The sequence below is a fragment of the Ornithodoros turicata genome, chromosome 2 (assembly GCF_037126465.1).
Source record: "Ornithodoros turicata isolate Travis chromosome 2, ASM3712646v1, whole genome shotgun sequence".
In the NCBI taxonomy this organism is placed as follows: domain Eukaryota; kingdom Metazoa; phylum Arthropoda; class Arachnida; order Ixodida; family Argasidae; genus Ornithodoros; species Ornithodoros turicata.
Window position 1 is genome coordinate 90,796,747 of NC_088202.1, and position 21,386 is coordinate 90,818,132.

Sequence of the window (21,386 nt, forward strand, 5' to 3'; positions counted from 1 at the left end):
AGGTATATGGTATGGTTAGATTGTTATTGCATGCGACCGACTGATGGAGGCGGTAGGAATAGGTTATGGTTAGATTGTTATCACATGCGGCTGACTGGTGCAGACGAAAAAAAGTAGCCTCTGGGAGGACCAGGTTAGAGTTAGACCGTTATTGCATATGGCCGACTGATGCAGGCGGTAGGAATAGGTCATGGTTAGGTCGTTAGTACATGCGGCCGACTGATGCTGGCGGAAGAAAGTAGCCCGTCGTCAGAATAGGTTATGGTTACATTGTTATTAGATGCGGCCGACTGATGCAGGCGCGATCGGAATAGATTATGGTTAGATCGTTATTACATGCGGCCGACTGATGCAGGCCGGTCGTAATAGGTTATGGTTAGATCATTATTACATGCGGCCGACTGATGCAGGCGAAAATAACTAGCCTGTGGTAGGAATAGGTTATGGTTAGATCGTTATTACATGCGGCATACTGATGCAGGCTGAAGAAAGTAGCTCGTGGGAAGAATAGGTTACGGTTAGATGGTTATTGCATGCGCCCGACTGATGCAGACGGTAAGAATAGGTTATTGTTAGATCGTTATTACATGCGGCCGGCTGACGCAGGCGGAAGGAATATGCTATGGCTAGATCGTTATTACACGCGGCCGAGTGATGCAGACGAAAGAACGTAGGCTGTGGTAGGAATAGGTAAGTGTTAAACCGTTATTGCATGCGGCCGACTGATGCAGGCGGAAGAAGGTACCCCGTGGTAGGAATAGATTAGAGTTAGACCGTTATTGTATGCGGCCGACTGATGCACGTGGTATGAATAGGTTATTGTTACATCGTTATTACATGCGGCCGACTGGTGCTGGCGGAAGGTATATGTTATGGTTAGATCGTTATTACATGCGTGCGACTGATGCAGGCAGTAGGAATGGTAGATGCTAATCTTCATTACATGCGGCCGACTGATGCAGGCGGAAGAAAGTAGACTGTGTTTGGAATAGGTTATGGTTAGACCGTTATTGACTGCGGCCGACTGATGCAGGCGGTAGGAATAGTTGATGTTCATCGTTATTACATGCGGCTGAGTGATGCAGGCGGAAGGAATATGTTATGGTTAGATCGTTATTACATGCGGTCGACTGATGCAGACGGAAGAAAGTAGACTGTGGTTAGAATAGATTAGAGTTAGACCGTTATTGTATGTGGCCGACTGATGCAGGCGGTAGGAATAGGTTATGGTTAGATCGTTATTACATGCCGTCAAGTGATGCTGGCAGAAGAACGTAGCCTGTGGTAGGAGTAGGTCATGGTTAGATAATTATTACATGCGGCCGACAGATACAGGCGAAAGTAAGTAGCCTGTGGTAGGAATAGGTTATGGTTAGATCGTTATTACTCGCGGCATACTGATGCAGGCGGAAGAAAGTAGCTTGTGGAAAGAATAGGTTGCAGTTAGATGGTTATTGCATGCGCTCGACCGATGCAGGCGTTAGGAGTAGGTTATGGTTAGATCGTTATTGCATACGGCCGACTGATGCAGGCGGAAGAAAGTACCCCGTGGTAGGAATAGATTAGAGTTAGACCGTTATTGCACGCGGTAGGAATAGGTTATTGTTACATCGTTATTACATGTGGCCGACTGGTGCTGGCGGAAGGAATGTGTTATGGTTAGACCATTAATACATGCGTGCGACTGATGAAGGCAATAAGAATAGTTGATGTTAATCGTTATTACATGTGACTGACTGATGCAGGCGGAAGGAATATGTTATGGTTAGACCGTTATTGCATGCGTGCGACTGATGCAGGCGGTAGGAATAGGTTATGGTTAGATCGTTATTACATGTGGCGGACTGACTCAGGCGGAAGGAATAGGTTATGGTTAGATCGTTATTACATGCGGCCGAGTGATGCAGGCGGAAGAAAGTAGACTTTGGTTGGAATAGGTTATGGTTAGACCGTTGTTATCTGCGGCCGACTGATGGAGGCGGTAGGAATAGGTTATAGCTAGATTGTTATTACATGCTGCCGACTGATGCTGGCGGAAGAAAGCAGCCTGTGTTAGGAAGATGTTAGAGTTAGACCGTTATTGCATACGGCCGTCAACTAATTCATGACAGGCGTTTCCCGACAATTTGCAGGACACACGGTCTGCCTTACTCTGGTTGTTGTCTGCAATTATTATGCGTTTCACCGACCACTGTGGTGTCACCCATGATCGTAGATGTACCGTATATTATGGGCCATAGAAAAGACAAAGGTTGCTCCGACTGATTTTCATCGTTCACACTGCATATCTTCTGTAGCCTGCCGTTTCTTCACAAGACAACGGACATCGGTTAGAAGCTGATCGAACAAACAATACCAACATTAGAGACGTTGCTGGCTAGGATAACCAGGCACCATAGATGACCTATGGGCCACAGAAAGACAGTTATGAGACAATTGACCTTCATCGTTTCCACTGCCAGCGAGGTTCCTAGACATGGAATTGTTTATTAGATTAGCTTTATGTGCCGATGGCCTTGTCCTTCTGACGGACATGCATGCTATACAAGATATGCAGCAGTATACACTGCTGTCAGCCTATTCGGTGTTATCCCTTCGGTCATTTGCGTCACAATCAGTCATAACCATTGTCGTGTGCAGGGAATTTCCCAGGAACATACGACATCAGCAGAGCCATGGAATGTATAAGTCTACTCGTTCGCCGTCTGGTAACTGGGCCTTTCCTGTTTTGGATCCAACAACAGCGTTACATGTTCACAATTAGAAGAACCCTCTACCGCTATAAGTTGGAGCGGTACAACTCATGGAGAAAGTACAGGGGTCTGGATGTCATTTATCCATTCAACTACAGGGTGTGGCGATTTGTGACACGAGTCTTGTGTGCCTCCTTTTGCCCTTGTTGTCACGGGGGCCGTGTGGACAAAGCTGACTTTTCGGATGGTGGGCCACTTTTGTAAGTGTAGATTTGGATACTTGTTAAAAATACATAGTGTTAAGTATATGACAGTATGAGTGCGACGTAGCAAGAGGTACTTTTATGAGAAAAACAACAAAATTATAAAACACTGAAGCCGAAATATAAAACAGCTGAAAAAAAAAAACAATAGTGAACAAGATGCCGTTCTCAAGGGCTCGAAAGTTCGCGCCCCACAGATGATGATGGCGATCGTGATGACGAGGGTGCAGATTCTGTTTCACAGTATTTGTACGTCAGCTGCTCACTGACGTTCACTAACCCGGAAACGTAAAGGCTAGCTGGTTTAGGGTCCGACGCAGTCTTCGCTAATCGCCGCCCGCGTTCTGCGCCGACAGCCAGCATTCGCTACACCACGCTTCCTCATTCCATCGGGATCATAGTCCGACGCAATTCGGCACAGCGCAACGAAAACACCACCGGAGATTTTCAAATTTCGTAGTGGGAAAGCAGTCATATCTGTACTCGCGTGCTGGAATCTGACTAAAGACAATCCGTGTTCCCATAGTTGGCACTGTTATGTTTGTACTGCTGTAATGCGGTTGGTACCCCAAACATGGACACTGAATTGAATAAGAAAGTCGCACGTCTTCCCAGCTGTTCTCGTTCTTTTGCTTGTCTCTATAGTCCATCCGTCGTGTATTATATAGGCACGGACGTTCCTTTCCAGTTTCGATCAAAAGCTCAATGGGCAACGCCATGTTGGGAAATACGGGTCCACCGGAGCCCACGCCGTGCACAGCTCGCTGGCCACCGCCAGATGTAGAGTATTACTCTACTCCCCCGACGGTGGCTGACATAGTCGCGCTTTGCCGCGCCGTACTTCGCCAAGTGTCGTCGAACTATGAACTCACCGGCGGCGGCTCGCGATGCGTGGCGGTGCGCCGCGCGTCGTTACGCCCCGCTCCGTCGGACTCTAAACCAGCCTTTAGTCGCTGTACTGTCATTTGCAAAAAAATCTAGGCTGTGTGAAGAAGACAAGAACACAACCCACGCACAATATACCGGAGCTTTGTGCCTTCGCGAATTCCGTTGGTCGTTATAGTGCAGAAAATCTTACACCAGCTTGAGTGTGTTTGTTAAGCTTGTTGCGTCAGTGCAACATGCGTCGCGTTTCACTGGTTGTTGCATTCACCCTTCCTTCGTTTCTACACTCAACCCACATTGGCACCCTACACTGCGCTACTGCGCTACACGACAATGGCCAGCGTAATTCGCCACCAGTTGTGTCTGTGAGGCCGACAACGGCGAGCCCTTTCACCATCACCACCACGCCACCAGTTGTAAGCCAGTTGTAATCCACGCGCAAATTTGACAAGGACACTTGCAAATAAACAAGGACACAGATAAATGTGGCATTGCTTTTGACTGTTGTCAACCGATCAGGCCCGTACCCACATATGCGGTACACATGTGCGGAAACCGCCCGCGGGCTGCCGCTGAGCGGCAAGAAAGAGTGCTTGCCGCCCAGCAGCCGCTACCGTTTGTGGGTCCCGCGGCTCTCAAGGCCAGTTCTGACTTGGCAACGCCCGACGCGAGGTCGTGAACGGGCAGCGGAAGTAGAGGCGCATTTCCGCTGATCCGTCAGAGCGCACGATTTTCATGTTCCCAATCCCGCCACATTCCGTCATCCAAAGCAGACGAAAAATCATGAGGCGTGACCTTTCTGTGTCACCTTATTGGTCGCCAGTGTTTTGCTCTCTGCAGCTCTCGCCGACGTCGTGAAAGAAGTTCGGCATGGCATTTTTTTTTTTTTGCTCGACGTCTCCTCTCCCAACGCTTGAAATGCTCGTCTATTTCTGCCACCCGCTCACGACGTCGCGTCGGGCGTCACCAAGTGAGAATTGGCCCTCAAGTTACCGACGCTGACTACGCTGTCAACGTGCTACAGGCTGCGAGGGAGGCCGGAAGAAAACAACATCGTGACGCAGTCTCCGTTAACCACCCCGTTGACCGACGATGCGCGGCATGTCGCTAAAAACCGTGCATTTCGCAGTCGAGGAAACTGGGAACGCTGAGGCGGCTGCTTCCGCACAGCGACAATAATTTTCCGCCCTGCATACGTGTTTCCGCGGGCACAAAACAGGTCGAGGAACATTCTCCAATTATTATGCCCAATGAAAGAACATAGCTCACGATATCCAAATATGGAATTCTTTTGCCTCTAGCGAGCGTCTTTAACACGAAACAATGCCATTCAAAGTGCATAATCCGCGCGAGTCTCTCCTTATCCTTGGAACCGAGTCACGTCATTATATTCCAGCGTATAGCAACACCGAATTCTAGGCGCTGGAAGTGGGGGAGTTTTCGCTCTCCTAGCCAATGACGGACCCCACTGAGACAAGCTGCATCTCGCGAGGGAACCGGTTGTGGGGACAGCGCGGTGACCTCGCGGAGCAATACAGCATCGGAAACATAGTGCGCACGTGAAATATAATATTGAGGGGTTTTGGTACGGTTTGAACTGGCTATCTTGGATTTGACAAGTGGGAATGTGTTTAGAGTTGACCTAACCTCTCGATATTACAACAAAATTGATGTATAGGCGTCCCACATTCTAAATGGCTGATGATGCGCGACGTCAAAATGACGTGTCGCTATTGTCGCCAGGAGATCGCAGGGCGGAGCATAAGGGCGAAAGAGTGCAGTGAATATTCAGTCGGTTTGGCGTCATTATTTACTTTTTTGCGACAACAATTTTTTGAGAACGTTCACCGTCGGCAACGTATCACGATACATTCAAAAACAGTGCGCCATGTATACCTGTTTATTGCCCCTTTAAGCGTGTGGATACGCGGCCATAGCGATACCTTGTGTACGCGGTAGTACAGCTTGAAGCAGAGATAACTTGAACGCGGCTCCGACCTGCGGAGTTGAGCACTAGAAAAACAAATTTCTTGTTTGTGAAATTTGTTTTTCTAGTGCTCTACTGCGGAGCATACAGAGAGACACCCTAGCGGCGCTCAGAAGAAGTAACTCGTGTGACGGGGGTGTCCGTCGTTAGCTAGGCGGTGCGATTGACGATATTACGAGTATTGCCCGCGTTGGCTTCAGCTATGGCTATCAACGCGTCGTTTGTGGCGATTATGCAATGCTTGCTGATATCGACGGGAAGCGATGTCGTTGCCCCGTTGGCACCTATATCTGGGGAGTATCTAGCGCGCCCGAAATGATCAGCAGTAGCGTTCTATAACTGAATTAAAAGGAATGAGATGTGTTTGCGTTGCTCTTGAGAGTGAATTGCTTGTTGCAATGGTTAAGCTTACATGTCGCTATTTCGTCAAAAGTATGTCAGTTCGAATTCACATAGTTTTCTCGCATGCAAGGTTCTGCTGAGCCTCGGAGAACCCTAGGTAACGTAACGCGTAATGTGGCGCGACAAGGACGTTGCATTTTAATTATTGTTTCGATACTCTATAGGTCACATTGACTGCCATTAGAGGTGAGCTCTGATAAGATTGAAAGTACCGCATGCGCACGGTATCCGCGCATGTATTTCCGCGACTGGATCCGCAACTGTGCTTGTTGCAATAGGTGTATCTATATTTTGTTCTCGCATATTTCAAACAGCAACAACTTTATTTAGTGATTTAGGTGATGGTGATCACCTTTAGGGTGAGGGCCATTGGGGAGTTTCATTGCCATGGGCGAACTTGATCCCATTGCTGGCAGTAATGTGGTGAAATGCATTTCAAATCGTTATTTTGCTATCCGCAAAGGAGGATTCACGCAGATCCCCGCGGGGATCCACGGATACAACCCGCAGCCGTCCACACCTCTAGCTATCAGTGTTTATAATTATTGCCAGCTTGCTTGATGGTTTATTCTCAATTTAATAAACATGCAGGTACTTGCGTCCATTCTGAATCATTTTAATTCTGTTATAGAGATGAGATAGACACTGATGATCAATCAATTCGGGCGAACATAATATTCCTCAGATAGGCGCCAATGGGGCAAAGATATCGCTTCGCGGCAATATCAGCTAGCATACAGCTTTCATAATCGCCACATACACCGCGTTGATGACCACAGCTAGAGGCAACACCCTTTCCCGCATTCGAAGTCAATTCACGACACGGCGGACACCCCGGTAGTATGAGGTATGAGTGGTATGGTTCAAACACTGTTTCCCTTTATTTCTTCTAAGCGTCGCTAAAGACACTCTCCCTGCTTCGCAGGTTGGAGGCGCTTTCAAGTTAACTCTGCTTCGAGCCGTACATGTACTGCGGTACCGACGAGGAATTCTCCGACACAGACGGGTTGTTTTAGATGGTTGACCCATCGAGTCGTTTACATGATCCGCGGAGTCACGACCCACTTTTTCGCAGGATGTCCTTGCGTCCTGACTCGTTTGAGAACCGCGTGCTGAAGAGCTTTCTGGCACTATGCTGCGGAATTTTCCTGACTGTCCTCCTGAACATGGTCGTCGTGCGCATGGAACAGAGCTCTGGACTCATCACATTTCTCCTGCTCTTCATCACAGGAACAGTGCTTATGCTGGGCGCTGCATTCATAGACTGCGTTCGATGCATCATATTGCTGATACTCCCGCAAATGTTCTCCAGTGAGTAGAAAAGTTAGCCGCTCTGCATGACATCTAGTGTCCCATTCCGATTTTTTTAAAAATTCCACGTAAGCGTTGTACACACGAATCAACTGTGGCTAACGAGTAGTGTATAGACGAGGAGAAAGTACTGCAGGAAAGAAAGGATTAGAAAGAACAGTGGATTAGTGGGCGTACCCACATGCACTGGGTTAGGGTCCCGCAGGCAAAACGAGGAAACTCTTCATGACATCATCATTCATAATCTACATGTTGTTGTTGGGCCGATTTGAGGGGGAACTGTGCCTGTCTGAAAACTCTTCCAAGTTTTTCTTAGACAGCACAATGGATTCTTTACCGTCACCTCCCAGTCTGTAGGCAAGACTTTAGTCACCATTCACCATATCCACCGGGCCACGCTCCTTGGTTATCATTCATGTGACATGATCGTCATTGGAATGACATCCTCTGAATGAGATACTTCCAGAACATGTCCGAACGTAATCTGATAACAAGCACGAGGTGATGTGCTGAAATTCACCTGCGACGTCACCATGGCGGAGGTTAAAGTAAAGTGACCATATGCGTTGAAAGCAGAAGCATGCTGTAGCTGGTGTGAACTTCCTCTATAGGTGCCATATCCTTGAGCATGAGGCAACAGAAAGCACACTACGCACACCAACTCAAAACGAACATAATTTATGTTTAATGCAACGACACACACACTATAACAGTATATCAGTCCAAAGAAAGGGGGCTACAAGTTGAGGGAAAGGAGGTTACATAGTAATCGTATTCAGATGAGGGAGGTAGCAAGAAATCACAAGGAGAGAGGCCAGAAGAAAAGCTGAGAGAGAGGGGGCAATGGGAGAGAGCAAAGCACTTGTACGGAGGCGATACCTCCTTCCAACGTGGAAGTCTGGGAGGCGTCATGATCGATATGGTGGATTCGGCCACATCCTTTCCACGGGTAAAAGCCAGTCCGCTTGGGCGCCCTGGTAACCAACCCAATCCAAGTCGCGATTCCTTCCGCTGGGCTCCGTGTGCCATTCCGTGTACGAAGTGTGTGTCCGTTGCAGCAGAAGTGGGACAAAACGCCGTCCCACAGATAGCTGAGCGTGACATCGGGACTACGACCGTAAAAGCGAGACTGGAATCTGATCACTTCCAATTAAAGCCGGTGACGAAATCTGCGCAACACAAGGGAAATGACACGCTTTAAAAACAGTCTGTCTCCGTGAGTTGCCAGTGCGAAACGATATTAGCAGTTGAGCTGTGGAGGCAATTGAACAAAGTGAGGAAGTATCATGTACTGCACGAGACAGACTTGTCTGTAATCTCCAATGATCGCAATGATCCCCTATCGGTGGTGTCAGGCACTATGGAGCTACATCTAGGAGTAGACCAAGCACAGCAGGGGAGACATCATACCATTCCTTTAAGGATTTGCACTGTCTACTCATATTTCTAATAAAAATATACGTACGTACGTGGCCCTAATTGTTGAGGCTAGGCTTGTTACATATATATTATTATATATATTGTATATATTGATGCTAATTATTGAGGCTGTCTGCGAAAACCTCTACCCAGAGCCGTTTATATTTCCATATGGAACATAAACAGCTTTGCTTCTATCTACTAGCAATAGATCCCGATATACCGTCTGCAAGAAAACTCAATCATTCTTGAGATTTAAGATCTGTTAGGCCTACTGCCTGCGATTTGTCTTACAAACCGTCACCGTTGATAACATTGATACCTAACATCTCTTCAGGAGAAGGCCGCATGGCTCTGATGGCCTACATCTACTTCCTGGTGCTGACAGGTCCAGCTGAGAACTTCACGGCCAATGTGGAAGTACTCTCAAAGGGACTTAGCTGTGGCCAGGAAAAGATTGCCAATGAAACCCGCCGGATACTCGAAGTTGCTACGTCGCCTCTTAAAGGTAATGCTGCTCGAGTACACAGCAGAAGCAGGCGTTACTGCATGTACGGGACAAAAACGAAACAATACAAAAAGATTGCCTGCATCTTGGAGCATTAAACTCGCTTTAGGGCTTAGCTTTATAGGGCCATCGTTGGCGTGAACCTCCCACAGTGTATAGGTCTCTTCGATTTGGCTGCACTTGTTCCACCAGTTCAGACCGTGGACTTCTGTATTCGTTTCGTCAGTGCCGCTCGCGCCCTCTGCAGTCTCGTATTCGTTTTGTAACGGTGTAGCACTAGTTCTGCACGAGTTCACAGTCGGCCTGCACTTGCTGGATAGGAAGTGCAGTACGAGTGTACGCGGAGCAGACGACGCAGATTCGCGTCGGTGGCATGGATGTCTGATGGTTCCTTCCTTCAGCAAGACGGTGGACATGTGTGCGGGGCACCAGTCAATGAACTTGCATGGTCGCGATAAACATGTGGGTAGCGATAATGTGGTTATATTTTGAGACCGAACTGAAGGGATGATTCGAATTTTCTCCTGCACGGGAAGCATATTGTTACGCTTGTCTTTACTGCGCTGGAAAAAGACGCAAGCTTTGAAGCGGCCGAGAATCTTCTTGCTTTTATTTCATAAAAAATATACAGAGATGAAGGACCGAGTAGGAAAAACACTCGTGTTCTTATAGAATCTGAAACTGCGATCTTATTCGCTTTGGCGTAAGCAAGTATAATACTTATGTCGTCCAACTCGTCGTTGCTGTCTGAATCCAGCAGCTCCAAAGCTGCTTGTAGGTACAGAACCATAACAAATCCTTATTTAGCGAACGATGCACAACACACGCGAACAGTATACATGAAAGGAAGGCAATCATAACGAACATGACAGCGGCAGCGGCGCGGACAGCAGATGACCAGTCTGCTCCTGCACTCGCTTCTTCGTTCTCCACCTGCACTGTCTCAGTCGGCGGCACACGCGCTTGCACGACATCGACACTGCTCTGAACTGGTGCCAGAGGTGCAGCTCAAATCGAAGAGACCTTATATTTCCTGCACTAGCTTTTTCACAAGACACAAGAGAAGAGACGCATTTTATTCCCCTTACAGGCGATGTCGAATGGTGTTCACACGCGTGGCAGAACGGAGTTCATAGCGAGTCAAGTGAGTCGAGCTGTGTTAATTGCGCAAAATAACCGGATCTATAGGGGCAATCTGGATGTCCTGGATCCACCCCCTCAAAATCTGTCGTCACATAATGCTACGATTGACATTAAAGGGACGGTCGCATCCGGAAACCCGTCTCTGAAACCGATACCACTATGTTCCGGCAAATGCCAATAATCTATCTGGCATTTTTTTTTTTAAAGATGAGCGCTGTTTCCGCGGCCGCAGAAGCTCCGGCGACGTGACGTCGCTCCCTAAGCGGGGCAGTGAGAGCGTGGCGCTCAGAGGAGGAAAGGCGCCATCCAGAGGCCCTGTAAATCGGGTTGCCAAGTGAAAATCCTGAAAGTCTCCAGGTAGTCAAACGTAACCAATATCCCTGGTATGTAGCCAATGATGTAGCCAGCGATATGCATGCTGTATATGGAATGAAGGGCTATAAGGAGTGCTAAAACGGCAGCGCAAAAACGAAAAAGTCCGAAGGACATCGTACTGATGGAGGGAAGGCCGGTCATCAATCGAAACAGGAATGAACGCACTGTACGTGCTTCGGCATTATGTGGTACCGATGAAAACTACTCCGATTTAGGTGTACATGAACCTCAAATGCAGCGAGAAGAAGTGTCCACAAGAGTAGCCAGAAAATAGCAGTGGTCAAATTTCGGCGTCACGACAGTCAGAAAGCTACCGATTCCGCGCAAACTAGAGGGTTGCTAGATTTGGCTACTTTACGCACAACGGGCTACTTTCTGACTGTCGTGGCGCCGAAGTTTGGGCAATGGCGACTTGGCTATTTTCTGGCTACTTTTGTGGATACTACTTCGCACTACATTTGTGTCCCTAAATCAGGATAGCTTACATCGTGCACCGCCATGGTTGCCAGATGCCAAACTCGTCTCCCGCCAAAACAGATTCAGAAAATAGCCCAAAAGTAGCCAACGCACGCCAAGCATAAAAGAAGAAACAGCCAAAATAGCCAAAAGCGTTTTCGTTACTCTGTTCACAAAACCGGGAGAATATACAGAATAAGCTGGGGCATGCAACTTGCACATGGGGGAGGGGGGGGGATATGTTTATTACGAAAAAAAAAAAGGCAGGCAAAAAGGAAAGGTCCGCCAGACAGAAGTCGACTTGCACATGGGTTATGAAAAGCGCATACGCAAAACTCCTGGATTATGGATTCATAAGTTGGCTTGTTCAGGAGGAATTCATAACTTGTTCAGGAAGGCGTCGGATGGCACAAAGTCTTTTCAACAACGTCCATTTTCCCGTCAGTTTCGAAGCGGTGTTCTGCCAACCGTCCCATGCCGTGGACTGATGAAGTCTCCTGTATAGGAGACGAAACGCATCATTAAATGCTGTTATTCTGTATGCTGTGTTAAGTCGGTGGCAATGTTTTTATATTCCGGTGTTCTAAAGCGGAACAAACGGTGTGTATAAGAACCGCAAGATGTGTTGAATCAGATATGATGCACCACATATATCTTATAACTTGATTGCTTATGTAAATCTTTCAACGACACCAAGCCGGGGGCAGCATGATATCAAGTACAGGCTCCATACAACCGGCAGCTTTACGTAAAGGTGCGTCCATGCTCACCACATTGCGAGTTACTAGCGTGAAGGTGAGAACCTGACCTTGACGTTAGCTCGCGTGGCCGCGGACCCGGCAAATTTTTACTTGGTGCAACCGTTTATATGCGCGTCGTGTTACTAAAGTGTGCACAGACCTGAACATGGTTAAGTCTTTAATATTGCAACAGCATTAGTTTTGGGGCTTTTAATAATGGAACACCAGCGAGCCCAAGGCACTCTCTCCAGTTCGCGCAACTTATTCAAATTCAGCAAGTTCAGAAGAACAGTAAAGTCGCACGGGAATTGGTTCCTTTCAACTTCGAAATTCTGACTGTACACGAACAAAAGCTGCGTTGCAGTATCACCACCTGTGTACGCCACAGGATCACCGAATTCCGAAAAAGGGTTCCAACATGTGTCTTCGAATCTGTTAATATCTATTTTGCTGTCCATTAACATGTCCAGCCTGGGAGTGCAAAGGATCATTACTTTTTTCAGTCGCGACAGACGGCAGTGCATTATTATGTGCCGGGACACAAATGCAGAAACGAGGGATGACCGGGTTACTATCGTCGTGTGGTCGCGTGCTGTAGTCCGAGCGCATGGCGTGAAACGCTGGAATAGCACAAAAATACCCAAGTAGCCAAAAAAGAAAACACCCCGCCAACTGTCACAAAAAGTAGCCCAATTTGACTGTTTAGAGCCCAATCTGGCAACCCTGTGCACCGCATAATGCAGAAGTACGCACAGTGCGTTCATTGCTGTCTCCCTTGACGATTGGCCTTCCCTCAGCCGGTGCGATGTCCTTCGGATTGTTTGGTTTGTGTGCTCGCGTGTTAGAGCTCGGTAAGGAGTCCTTCATTCAATATATGATGCCTGCACACCACTGGCTACAGAAATGGCTACATACAAGGGATATTGGCTACTTTGGGCTACTTTCTTATCGTGCGAGTTTTCAGGACTTTTACCTGGCCACCCTGCACCCGACTGGTTCTAACATAACGGCGGGCGTATCAGTCAATGAGGCGGTCGCGTCATGTGCTTTCGAGTGTCATGTGCTTTCGAGACCCAATGGGAATAGCCGAGGCTCCCGCTCTTTTGACATGATAACGCAAAATGAACGTGATTCATCGGTTGCGTTGTTCGTGATGTATGAGCCAAAGAAACCGCAATTTACGCTTTCCATCTCAACAATGCGGAGAGGCCTCTGACTGGTCTCCTCAAACGACCTCCCGCGATGATTGGGCAAATCGTTTGAGGAGACCAATTAGAGAGCGCTCCGCTTTGTCATGCTTCCAATTGCCTTCCATCATGCATGACCAACCCGTTAACAGTATCCCCTTCGACCTCGCTGCCATCCGTTGTTGTTGCTATGTTCGGGCATCGTTGAGCTGGGTAACGCATGCTTATGGACCCGTGCTTTATGCACTTCTTTCAGCCGTGTACGAGAAGGCGAAGCAGATCATTCAACTTCTTTTGGACTTCGCAAAGCTGATGAAAAAAGCCTTTCTGTCAATCAAGAACCTCTTCGCTGAAATATGTAAGTCTTTGTGACTCAAGAGCAACAGTTGACAAAAAGGTCATCGAATATATTATGTAACCTTTCAACATCGATTCAGGAAACGCGTTGTCCTGCCAAAGGCTTCACTACATCATCCTGCTATGCGATTTATTGATTTTCTTGGCTACGCAATTTTCGGAAGAGGAATGAGATAATTGATTGCGCTTTAGTATGCGTCTTTTTTATATGTGTCTATCCTCCTACCGCAGGCTTGCACACATATTAAATTATGCGATGTAACACCTTCATTAAGGATAAAGTTGGCAGACGCTGGCGTTCCGGTTTATGTTTGCAACACGTGTTAATATCCACAGACGGCACCTACGCAAGTTTGTGCCTCATCATTCCTTCATGCACAGGGATGTGTCGCCCGTGATGGAGAAAGAGGACGTATAGCTTACAGGGTGGGACCCTCCAATGTTCCGCCACAGATGTCTCTCAGAACAGTATACGGTTGGTGCTAAAATGAAGGCGGTACGACCTGATGCAGGAGAATATGTTGGGGTGCTGCTGAAATGCAGGTATTAGACAGTTTTAGAATATATGACGCTGAAGCGCTTTGCGGCTCCCAAGAAAATAAGCAGCGGTCACTGCATTGCAGAGAACACTGTTTTGTGTTCCAGGAATGCGCAGTGACAACCTCTTATTTCTCTGGGACCCCCAAAGCGCGCTTGGGTGCTCTATTTTTTAACTGCCTATTAGCCCCGGGCCTGCTTGCGTAGCAAGTGTGCAAGTCCCTCATGGAAACCGGGAGAGCCTTACTTGTTCGTGGAACATGAACAGTTCCCACCTTTAAGTTGCGTTCTTTGTCTTTAATGAATATGAGCATGTAATCGAATACGGTGTAAAAAGTATAGTGCAGGACTGTACCGCTATTACAGTCCACAAACCACAAATGTATTATTCTCTTGAGTCGTGATACGTGATCATTCATAAAAATCTAATAGACATCTACCAGAGAAATGTCATTATGCCGTTGGTTGGTAGACACTGAAACCGAAACAAATCGGAAGGGGAGAGCTGGGTTCCACGAATGGGCTGTTGTTCGCTGCCTCCTATTGAAAGAAAAGTAGGACCGAACGTCGCGTCCCTTTCAGGGACCATCGTAATCCCCTCAAGACCGTGGCTTTCGGGCACGACCTTGTTCGCCTCTAGCTTCGAGCGTAGTTCAACTCTACCAAGTTGGCGGCGCTGTCGAACACTATGACGTCATTTGTTTACAAACAGGGAGAGATCTATTTGCTTGCCCCTTACACTCAGGCTTTTTAAACTATAGTGGTCACCAGATGCATGATGCGATGAACCAGTGGCGTAGCCAAAAGGGGGAGGGGGAGGTTAAACGCCCAGAGATCGTGCCCTTGGCAGTGCATATGGGACAGGGAAACGAGGGGAAATCGTCCTCCCTCATGTAAAGCCCGCACGGAAGGCCTCCTGAAATATTTTTCTGGCTACGCCGCTGCGTTGAATAGTCACGAGATGCGAGGTAACGTGATGGCTTTGGTATTTCTAATCCTAGACTAACTCGCGCTTTTCTGGAGTCACCTTTCAAATTGCTTTCAAATTGTATTTTATCTTCACAAAATTACATTTCCAAATTTAGGATCAACTGAGCTAACAGCTTGCACGAAACGAATGTACACACGTTGAAGAAGACCATAGGAAAGCCTTTTAAATTTGTATGTGCCGGACAGACCCACTGCAGCAGTATGTCATAACGAGGCTTCTTATTTTATTAGACCTCATCCCGGTAACGCCACGTGTGTACAACAGTATACTCCATTTGCAAAGTCCACGCCTCGCCTTGTGAATAATGTATCTTCCAACACATTTTCCAATTAACTCTAAAACAACGAATGTTTATATGTATAAGACAGGCTATGAATAGATGTACTAGTATTTATAATGTGATATACCATCGACGCTGCTGTGAGTTATAGCCCGAGTTATAGCCCTTCCACTTGCAGCTGGTATCGCTATAACGAATATGTAGGTGACGTCCAGACTGGCCCTTCAACTTATATGATTATTTATCTTATCGAGGTCAATGAGAAAGGTACCCTAATAGTGTACAGGTCCCGACAAAAGTTTACGGAAAACGCGAGCGGTGTATTTTCCCCTGGGTGCAACACCCTAGCGGCAAGCGGAAGCGGGTCTTCTTCACACGTTTTGAGGGGGGTGGAGGAGTTAGAGAAGTGCGCCGGCAGCGACACCAATTCAAACCACATTTCGAGCACATTCAAGCCATACCGAAACTACCGCGGTGTGTCGCCACCAGCGCACTCGCTCAACACTCTGAACGAGTAAACGAGCGCGTCTCCGCTCGCCGGTAGGGTGTCGCACCCAGGAAATACACGTTTCAATCAGCACTAGGGAAAATGACACAGGCGATGCTCTCAGTAGAGTACCGCCTCTGGCGATGAACCTCTCCACTCTCCAAAGTCAAAGTAAAGTTGTTGTTGTTCCATGGGAAACTCCTAGGACGTTCGATCTCCTTAGACCGTGCTCTGCTCACTATTCTGTTCCACAAAAAAGAAAAAAAGAAAAGAAAAAAAGACAGACAGACTCTTGATAGCGGCCCCCCTGGTCCAACAAGCACGCTCACTTTAATGGGTAGGAACAGCTACTCCACTCCTGCTCCCGTGCCGTTCTTCTATTTGTTTTCTTTCTGGGTACCTAGCCCGGCTGACTAAATATGGCTATATGAAAGTTCTGTAAAATTAAATTAAATTTCAGAGTCAGTTTTGTGTATTACTGTTCACGCACTGAAATCGAAAGGTTGTGGCATCGCTAAAAGCCGGAAGAAGGGGAGGGGTGGGGGCGTCGCGATGCGATCTCTTATATGTTTGATGGGTCGCTCGGCAGCAGAGTATAGGAAGCACTGAGGTTGAGGAGAAGCATTGGGGCTCCTAGGCAAGTCGTCGGAAAGCAGTGCCAACAGTGCCGGATTTACAGTGGTAGGGGCCCCGGGGCACTGTGCTGTGGGGCTCCCTCGTGTATCCCATGTATTATTCTATCTATTCTACGTATTCGTGTATTATATGTCTATAAATGACACCGTTTTGTATCTAAAGGACGGCGGCCGTGTGGCACACAAGTCCGAGATTTTTCAGCAGTCAGGTTTTGTCATATTTTGAACATTTCGCAGACAAGTGAAATAAATATTCTATTCATGTCTATCCAATGTGTTATTCGGGGTCGATATGCGTGGACGGAGGACAGATTTTTACCAAGTTTCCGTTTCAGGGATGCGTTTCAGGCATGCAAAAGAGATTTCCCTTGGACAAGACCTTTACTGGTGGGGGCCCCTTTCTGGTGGGGACCCCCGGGGCAAGTGCCCCGTCTGCCCTCCCCTAAATCCGGCACTGGACGCCAACATGGTTGAATTGGTTTGGGCGCTCGACCGGTAATCGAGGGATGCGCGGTTAAAATCCCGCCCGTGTATGGCTTTTTCGATGACTGCATTACTTGAACAACCAGGGGCATGACCGGTGGTAGCCAAGGTTGTGCTGAAGACTGGGAAGTGGTGGGTTCGAATCCTGCCACCGGCTGCGCTGTCTGAGTTTTTCCCTGGGTTTTCCGAAGACTTTCCAGACGAATGTCGGCACAGTTCCCCCTGAAGTCGGTCCAGGACGCATACTAATCCCTTCCCCCCTGTCTCCCACTTCTTCCTGCTGTCCTCTCTCCATCTGTCCACACCTGTACGCCTCTAATAGCCACAGCTTCTTCGCGGCGCTAACACGGAATAAAAAAAAAAAACACGTGAACGGAAAACAGCAACGTCATATAGTAAAAAAAAACAAAAAAAAACGCGGATTAAAAGTTATCGACTGACATGTGTCTTACGAATTTTTTAACATTAAAAAAATTACAACATTACACAATTTGCGAAGAACCGCCGTTGTTCCCATTCAGCTTTTTTGCGGTTCAGGTCGGCCATATTTGTTTGTCGAGTGTACGTTAAACCTGCATATCATCACGAGCGGCTATGGCTGAAAATTTAACATCTACGCTGTTTCGAATTTTTCTATTGAAGCAATGGTGTTTCTTTTATTTTTATTTTTTTGTTGTGTAGCTCTGTACGCAGCACGAACGCATGACATTCAGCTTGAATGTCATGGAACTGTGGTCCCGCTGGTCGTGGTTTCCCTGCAGTATGCGGGGAAGAAAAACCCGAGTCAGTGGAATATCATCTCCTTCCAGTCGGAGCTCTTCGTCGAGCGTTGCAGTGGCTGTACCACATCGTGTCCGTGTGCAACAAGCGCATGGGGGAGCCGTACGAGAAGTGCCGGAAGCCACTGGAAGACGCTTTCCAAGACTGCGTTGCCATGATGCCATCTCTATTGAATTGGCTCTGCTCACCCGTTCGGGCTGTCCAGTACATTTGTTACATCGCTAAAGGTAGAGCCCTTCATATCCCTTACGTAACGTTGAGTAGATTATGCTTGTGCCTACTCCTGCTATTGCAGAAGAGTTCTCTCAACTCGGAAAATATAGGGAAAGTGGAATACAGTCTCGAAAACTGTTTAGCAACGTCTTGAGAGGACTGGACGTACACTATCGTGGAACAGAAATATCTATAGATGAATGAATAAAAAAAACTTCGTAAAATATGCCCGAAAGATTCGCCCATAGTTCATTTGGGTGAATTTATAGTAATTTCGACCAGTCGACCCAGAGCGAGCTCCTGAGTCGGCTGCAGAGCAAGAAAATCGGGCACGGAGGGATTCGAATCCGAATCCATCAGCGAAAAAGAACCACGCTCTCTCCAAGAGCCGGGAAGAAGTCGCGTCGCCCACATCCGGCAAACTCCGGCAAGTCGTCCGAATGCTCGCTGTTGGTCGACCTCGCAAGTTACGACACCGATTCGTTGGAGTTCCAGCTGAATTCGGCCTTTCTCGGCAGAGCAAGAAAGAGCGCGCCGCGACGGCGCGAGTTGCCCCGAAATGGCCAGTGAAACACGACTTCGCCGCCGCGGACCAAAAAGGCCGCTTCAGATCAACCAATTCGCCATTGGAAAAGAACCACATTTGTAAATATTGAATTGTACCGTTATCGGTATTGCAGACGAGGAGTGATACTCTGTAATATGATACGCGACATAAGGTCTCGCCGTATTGCGACGCTCAGAGGTTGCCCTCAGCAAGAGTCATGTCTGATATTGCATGCAGTAGGAATCAAACAACAAAAGTAACGATGATGGCATTATTGCAACGGTATGTAAATGGGAGAAAGCTTGGTTCACACTATTGCGTTTCGTAGCGTACTCACGCCTGCGTACGTATGCGTGCGGACATGCAGGCAGCGCAAGTGACAGTCAGTACGCGTCTTTCGTGACCGCTTTGTCCATGAAGACTTGTGGCAGAAAGCTTTGCGTCCACGTTCGAGTGTGGCGTCACAGAAGCTACTGCCCGTCTCACACAAAGGAAACGCGCCTCAACACGCATGCGCGGAACCTGGCGATTGGTTCGCCGCTTGCGGATCGGTGCGTGCATGCGTCGGAAAAAGTTCAGCTCGGGCGAGCTCCTTGTGTTCTGCTGGGGAAGGTTTCGCACGCGTCTTTTGCTACGGTAACCTAACGTTCGCCCGCATTCGAACGCAATGAAACGCAGCAGTGTGAACCATGGTGAACAGTGAAAGGTTCGTTTGGAAAGTTGCGATTTGCACACACAAAAGCCGGAAGTCATGCACAATGCGGATGCTATTCAATTCGAGAGCGAGAGGTCACAACTTGTATTAAGTCCCTCCCACGCCAGATGGCAGGTGAAATCTGGAGAACCTTGTGGTATCTTCCACACTATCCATCTTATCTTCGTGTCACTATGGGCCTCGACTGATTAACATATTGAAAAATACACATTCTGTTATGTTTGTTAACGCAGTACGGCGACATTTCGACCAGCTGCTCACTAAGACCACGATCTCATTTACACCCAAGTGCCAAATGAAATAAATTCCTTTCTCGAAATGAACAGTTGGGCTAAGTGAGTAGAGGGTTGTACAAGCAACGTCCTTCACTCCATTCTGATCCGAAATCGAACGTATGCCATCGTGATATACATGTTTGCATCCTTTAGTTTTTCCTTCAGTTGCTGCGCCATGTGGATAGCACACTAGAACTCAGCGCAAGTTTAGCTACTTTTCTTTTCTACGAATGACTAGCGCACGAGTCGTTCCCGCCATAATAGATTCAGGCGCTAAACTTAGTCGAACAACAAGCGTGAAACACCCGTCGAAAATAAATTTGATGCGTGAATGCGAACAGCAGTCGTAAAAAAATAAAAATAAAAAACATCATTCGAAATTTCTCGGTCGGGAAAGCGTCCCAGACACACACACACATACTACCTTCTAGCCACAGTACACATACACTCACATGAAGAGACGATGATGGGATGGGGCTGATGCCGGCCACTTGCAATAGTACTGGCAACATTCTGGATACAGTGAACCCTCGTTATTATGACCATGGCCGTTCCCGAAAATTTTAGTCATAATGCGGAATTGTCATATTAACGGGGGGATTTGCAGAGGTTTCACTGCATTGTTCCCCAGGAGTATGGTCGTAAAGCGCGTATGTCAGATTATCGGGGGTCATATTAACGAGGGTTCACTGTATATATAACGCACGTAAACCACAGCTCAGCTAAATACTTTTCCGCAGGACCAACTATGCTAATTTAAGTACCACCTATAGAATGCAGTAAGTATTACTCTGGAAAAATCCTACTATTGCAAATCTGAGACAAAAGGAGCCGAGAGAAACGTTATTCTGAATTCTATATGGCATTCTCTACTTGCTTTGTTTCCTTGTTTCTGCTCTGGTGCCTTAGTTTTAGTTACCTGATGTTTTAGCTTGCTCATTTTTCAAAGGGATTGTATCACTATTTTGCACGTGTTGCTCCAGTTTTTCACATGCTTGCAGCCATCTGCCATTGCTTCGGGCAGGAGGCGTTGTCAAGCCGCTCTTATCGGCTTTTTGTCTCGGGTTGCTACACCGTCTTTGTACAGCGAAATAAAGGCTTCATAACAATAAATAAATAAATAATAGAAAATCATATTGGCACATTGAGTACACCCAGAAAGCTGTGTTTTTGCTGTGTTGCAATATTATCTACAGAAAGTGCTCAAATTTTCACGACGGCATTATCTGAAAGCAGTTTCTCATTACAGTGATCATGCTGTTGTGCGCCATTCCTGCCATCATAATCGATTTCGTGAAAGTGCAGGTCATCGACAGGATTGAAAGTGGTGAGCGGATCAAGACTTTCACCTTCCCAATTATGCAAAGCTGGATTGACTTTTTCCCCCAAGAAGGGGTTTCATGGCACAATGGCCGGCAATCACTTTATTCGGAGCTGGAAGAGCGGAAACGCCTTCAAAGATTATTCTAATGCCTTGTTTTTGCTATTGTGAACGGAAATATTATAGCATTAAGCATGCGTTGCACGTAACAAAGGAGAAGCTGCCTTCGCTCGCGTTTCACACATATTATCCTTTAGATTTTCGATGGGATCCACGCTTTCCTCGTTATTCGGGTGATGATGTTTTACTGACGCGCTTCCTGTCAAAATTAGGGAGGGCCCAGACAAACGCTCGCCTTAGGGGACTTTGCTTTGTATTTTCGACACGTTCTTTAGT

At 47.4% G+C, this 21,386-nt stretch overlaps 1 protein-coding gene across 4 annotated transcripts in view; it reads left to right on the plus strand.

Moving 5' to 3' along the window:
- The window catches only part of LOC135385769 (DC-STAMP domain-containing protein 2-like), a 115,917-nt gene that overhangs the window by 11,717 nt on the left and 82,814 nt on the right, over window positions 1-21,386 (plus strand). For 2 of the 4 annotated variants that reach the window (XM_064615278.1, XM_064615281.1), the window contains exons 2-7: window positions 2,641-2,953; window positions 7,306-7,541; window positions 9,298-9,468; window positions 13,626-13,727; window positions 17,949-18,146; window positions 20,919-20,996. In XM_064615278.1, the coding sequence (XP_064471348.1) occupies window positions 2,676-2,953; window positions 7,306-7,541; window positions 9,298-9,468; window positions 13,626-13,727; window positions 17,949-18,146; window positions 20,919-20,996 (1,063 nt within the window). In that variant the 5' untranslated portion in view covers window positions 2,641-2,675. Of the gene's footprint in view, window positions 1-2,640; window positions 2,954-7,305; window positions 7,542-9,297; window positions 9,469-13,625; window positions 13,728-17,948; window positions 18,147-20,918; window positions 20,997-21,386 lie in introns of those variants that run through there. The other 2 variants (XM_064615279.1, XM_064615280.1) reach the window with 2 other exon arrangements.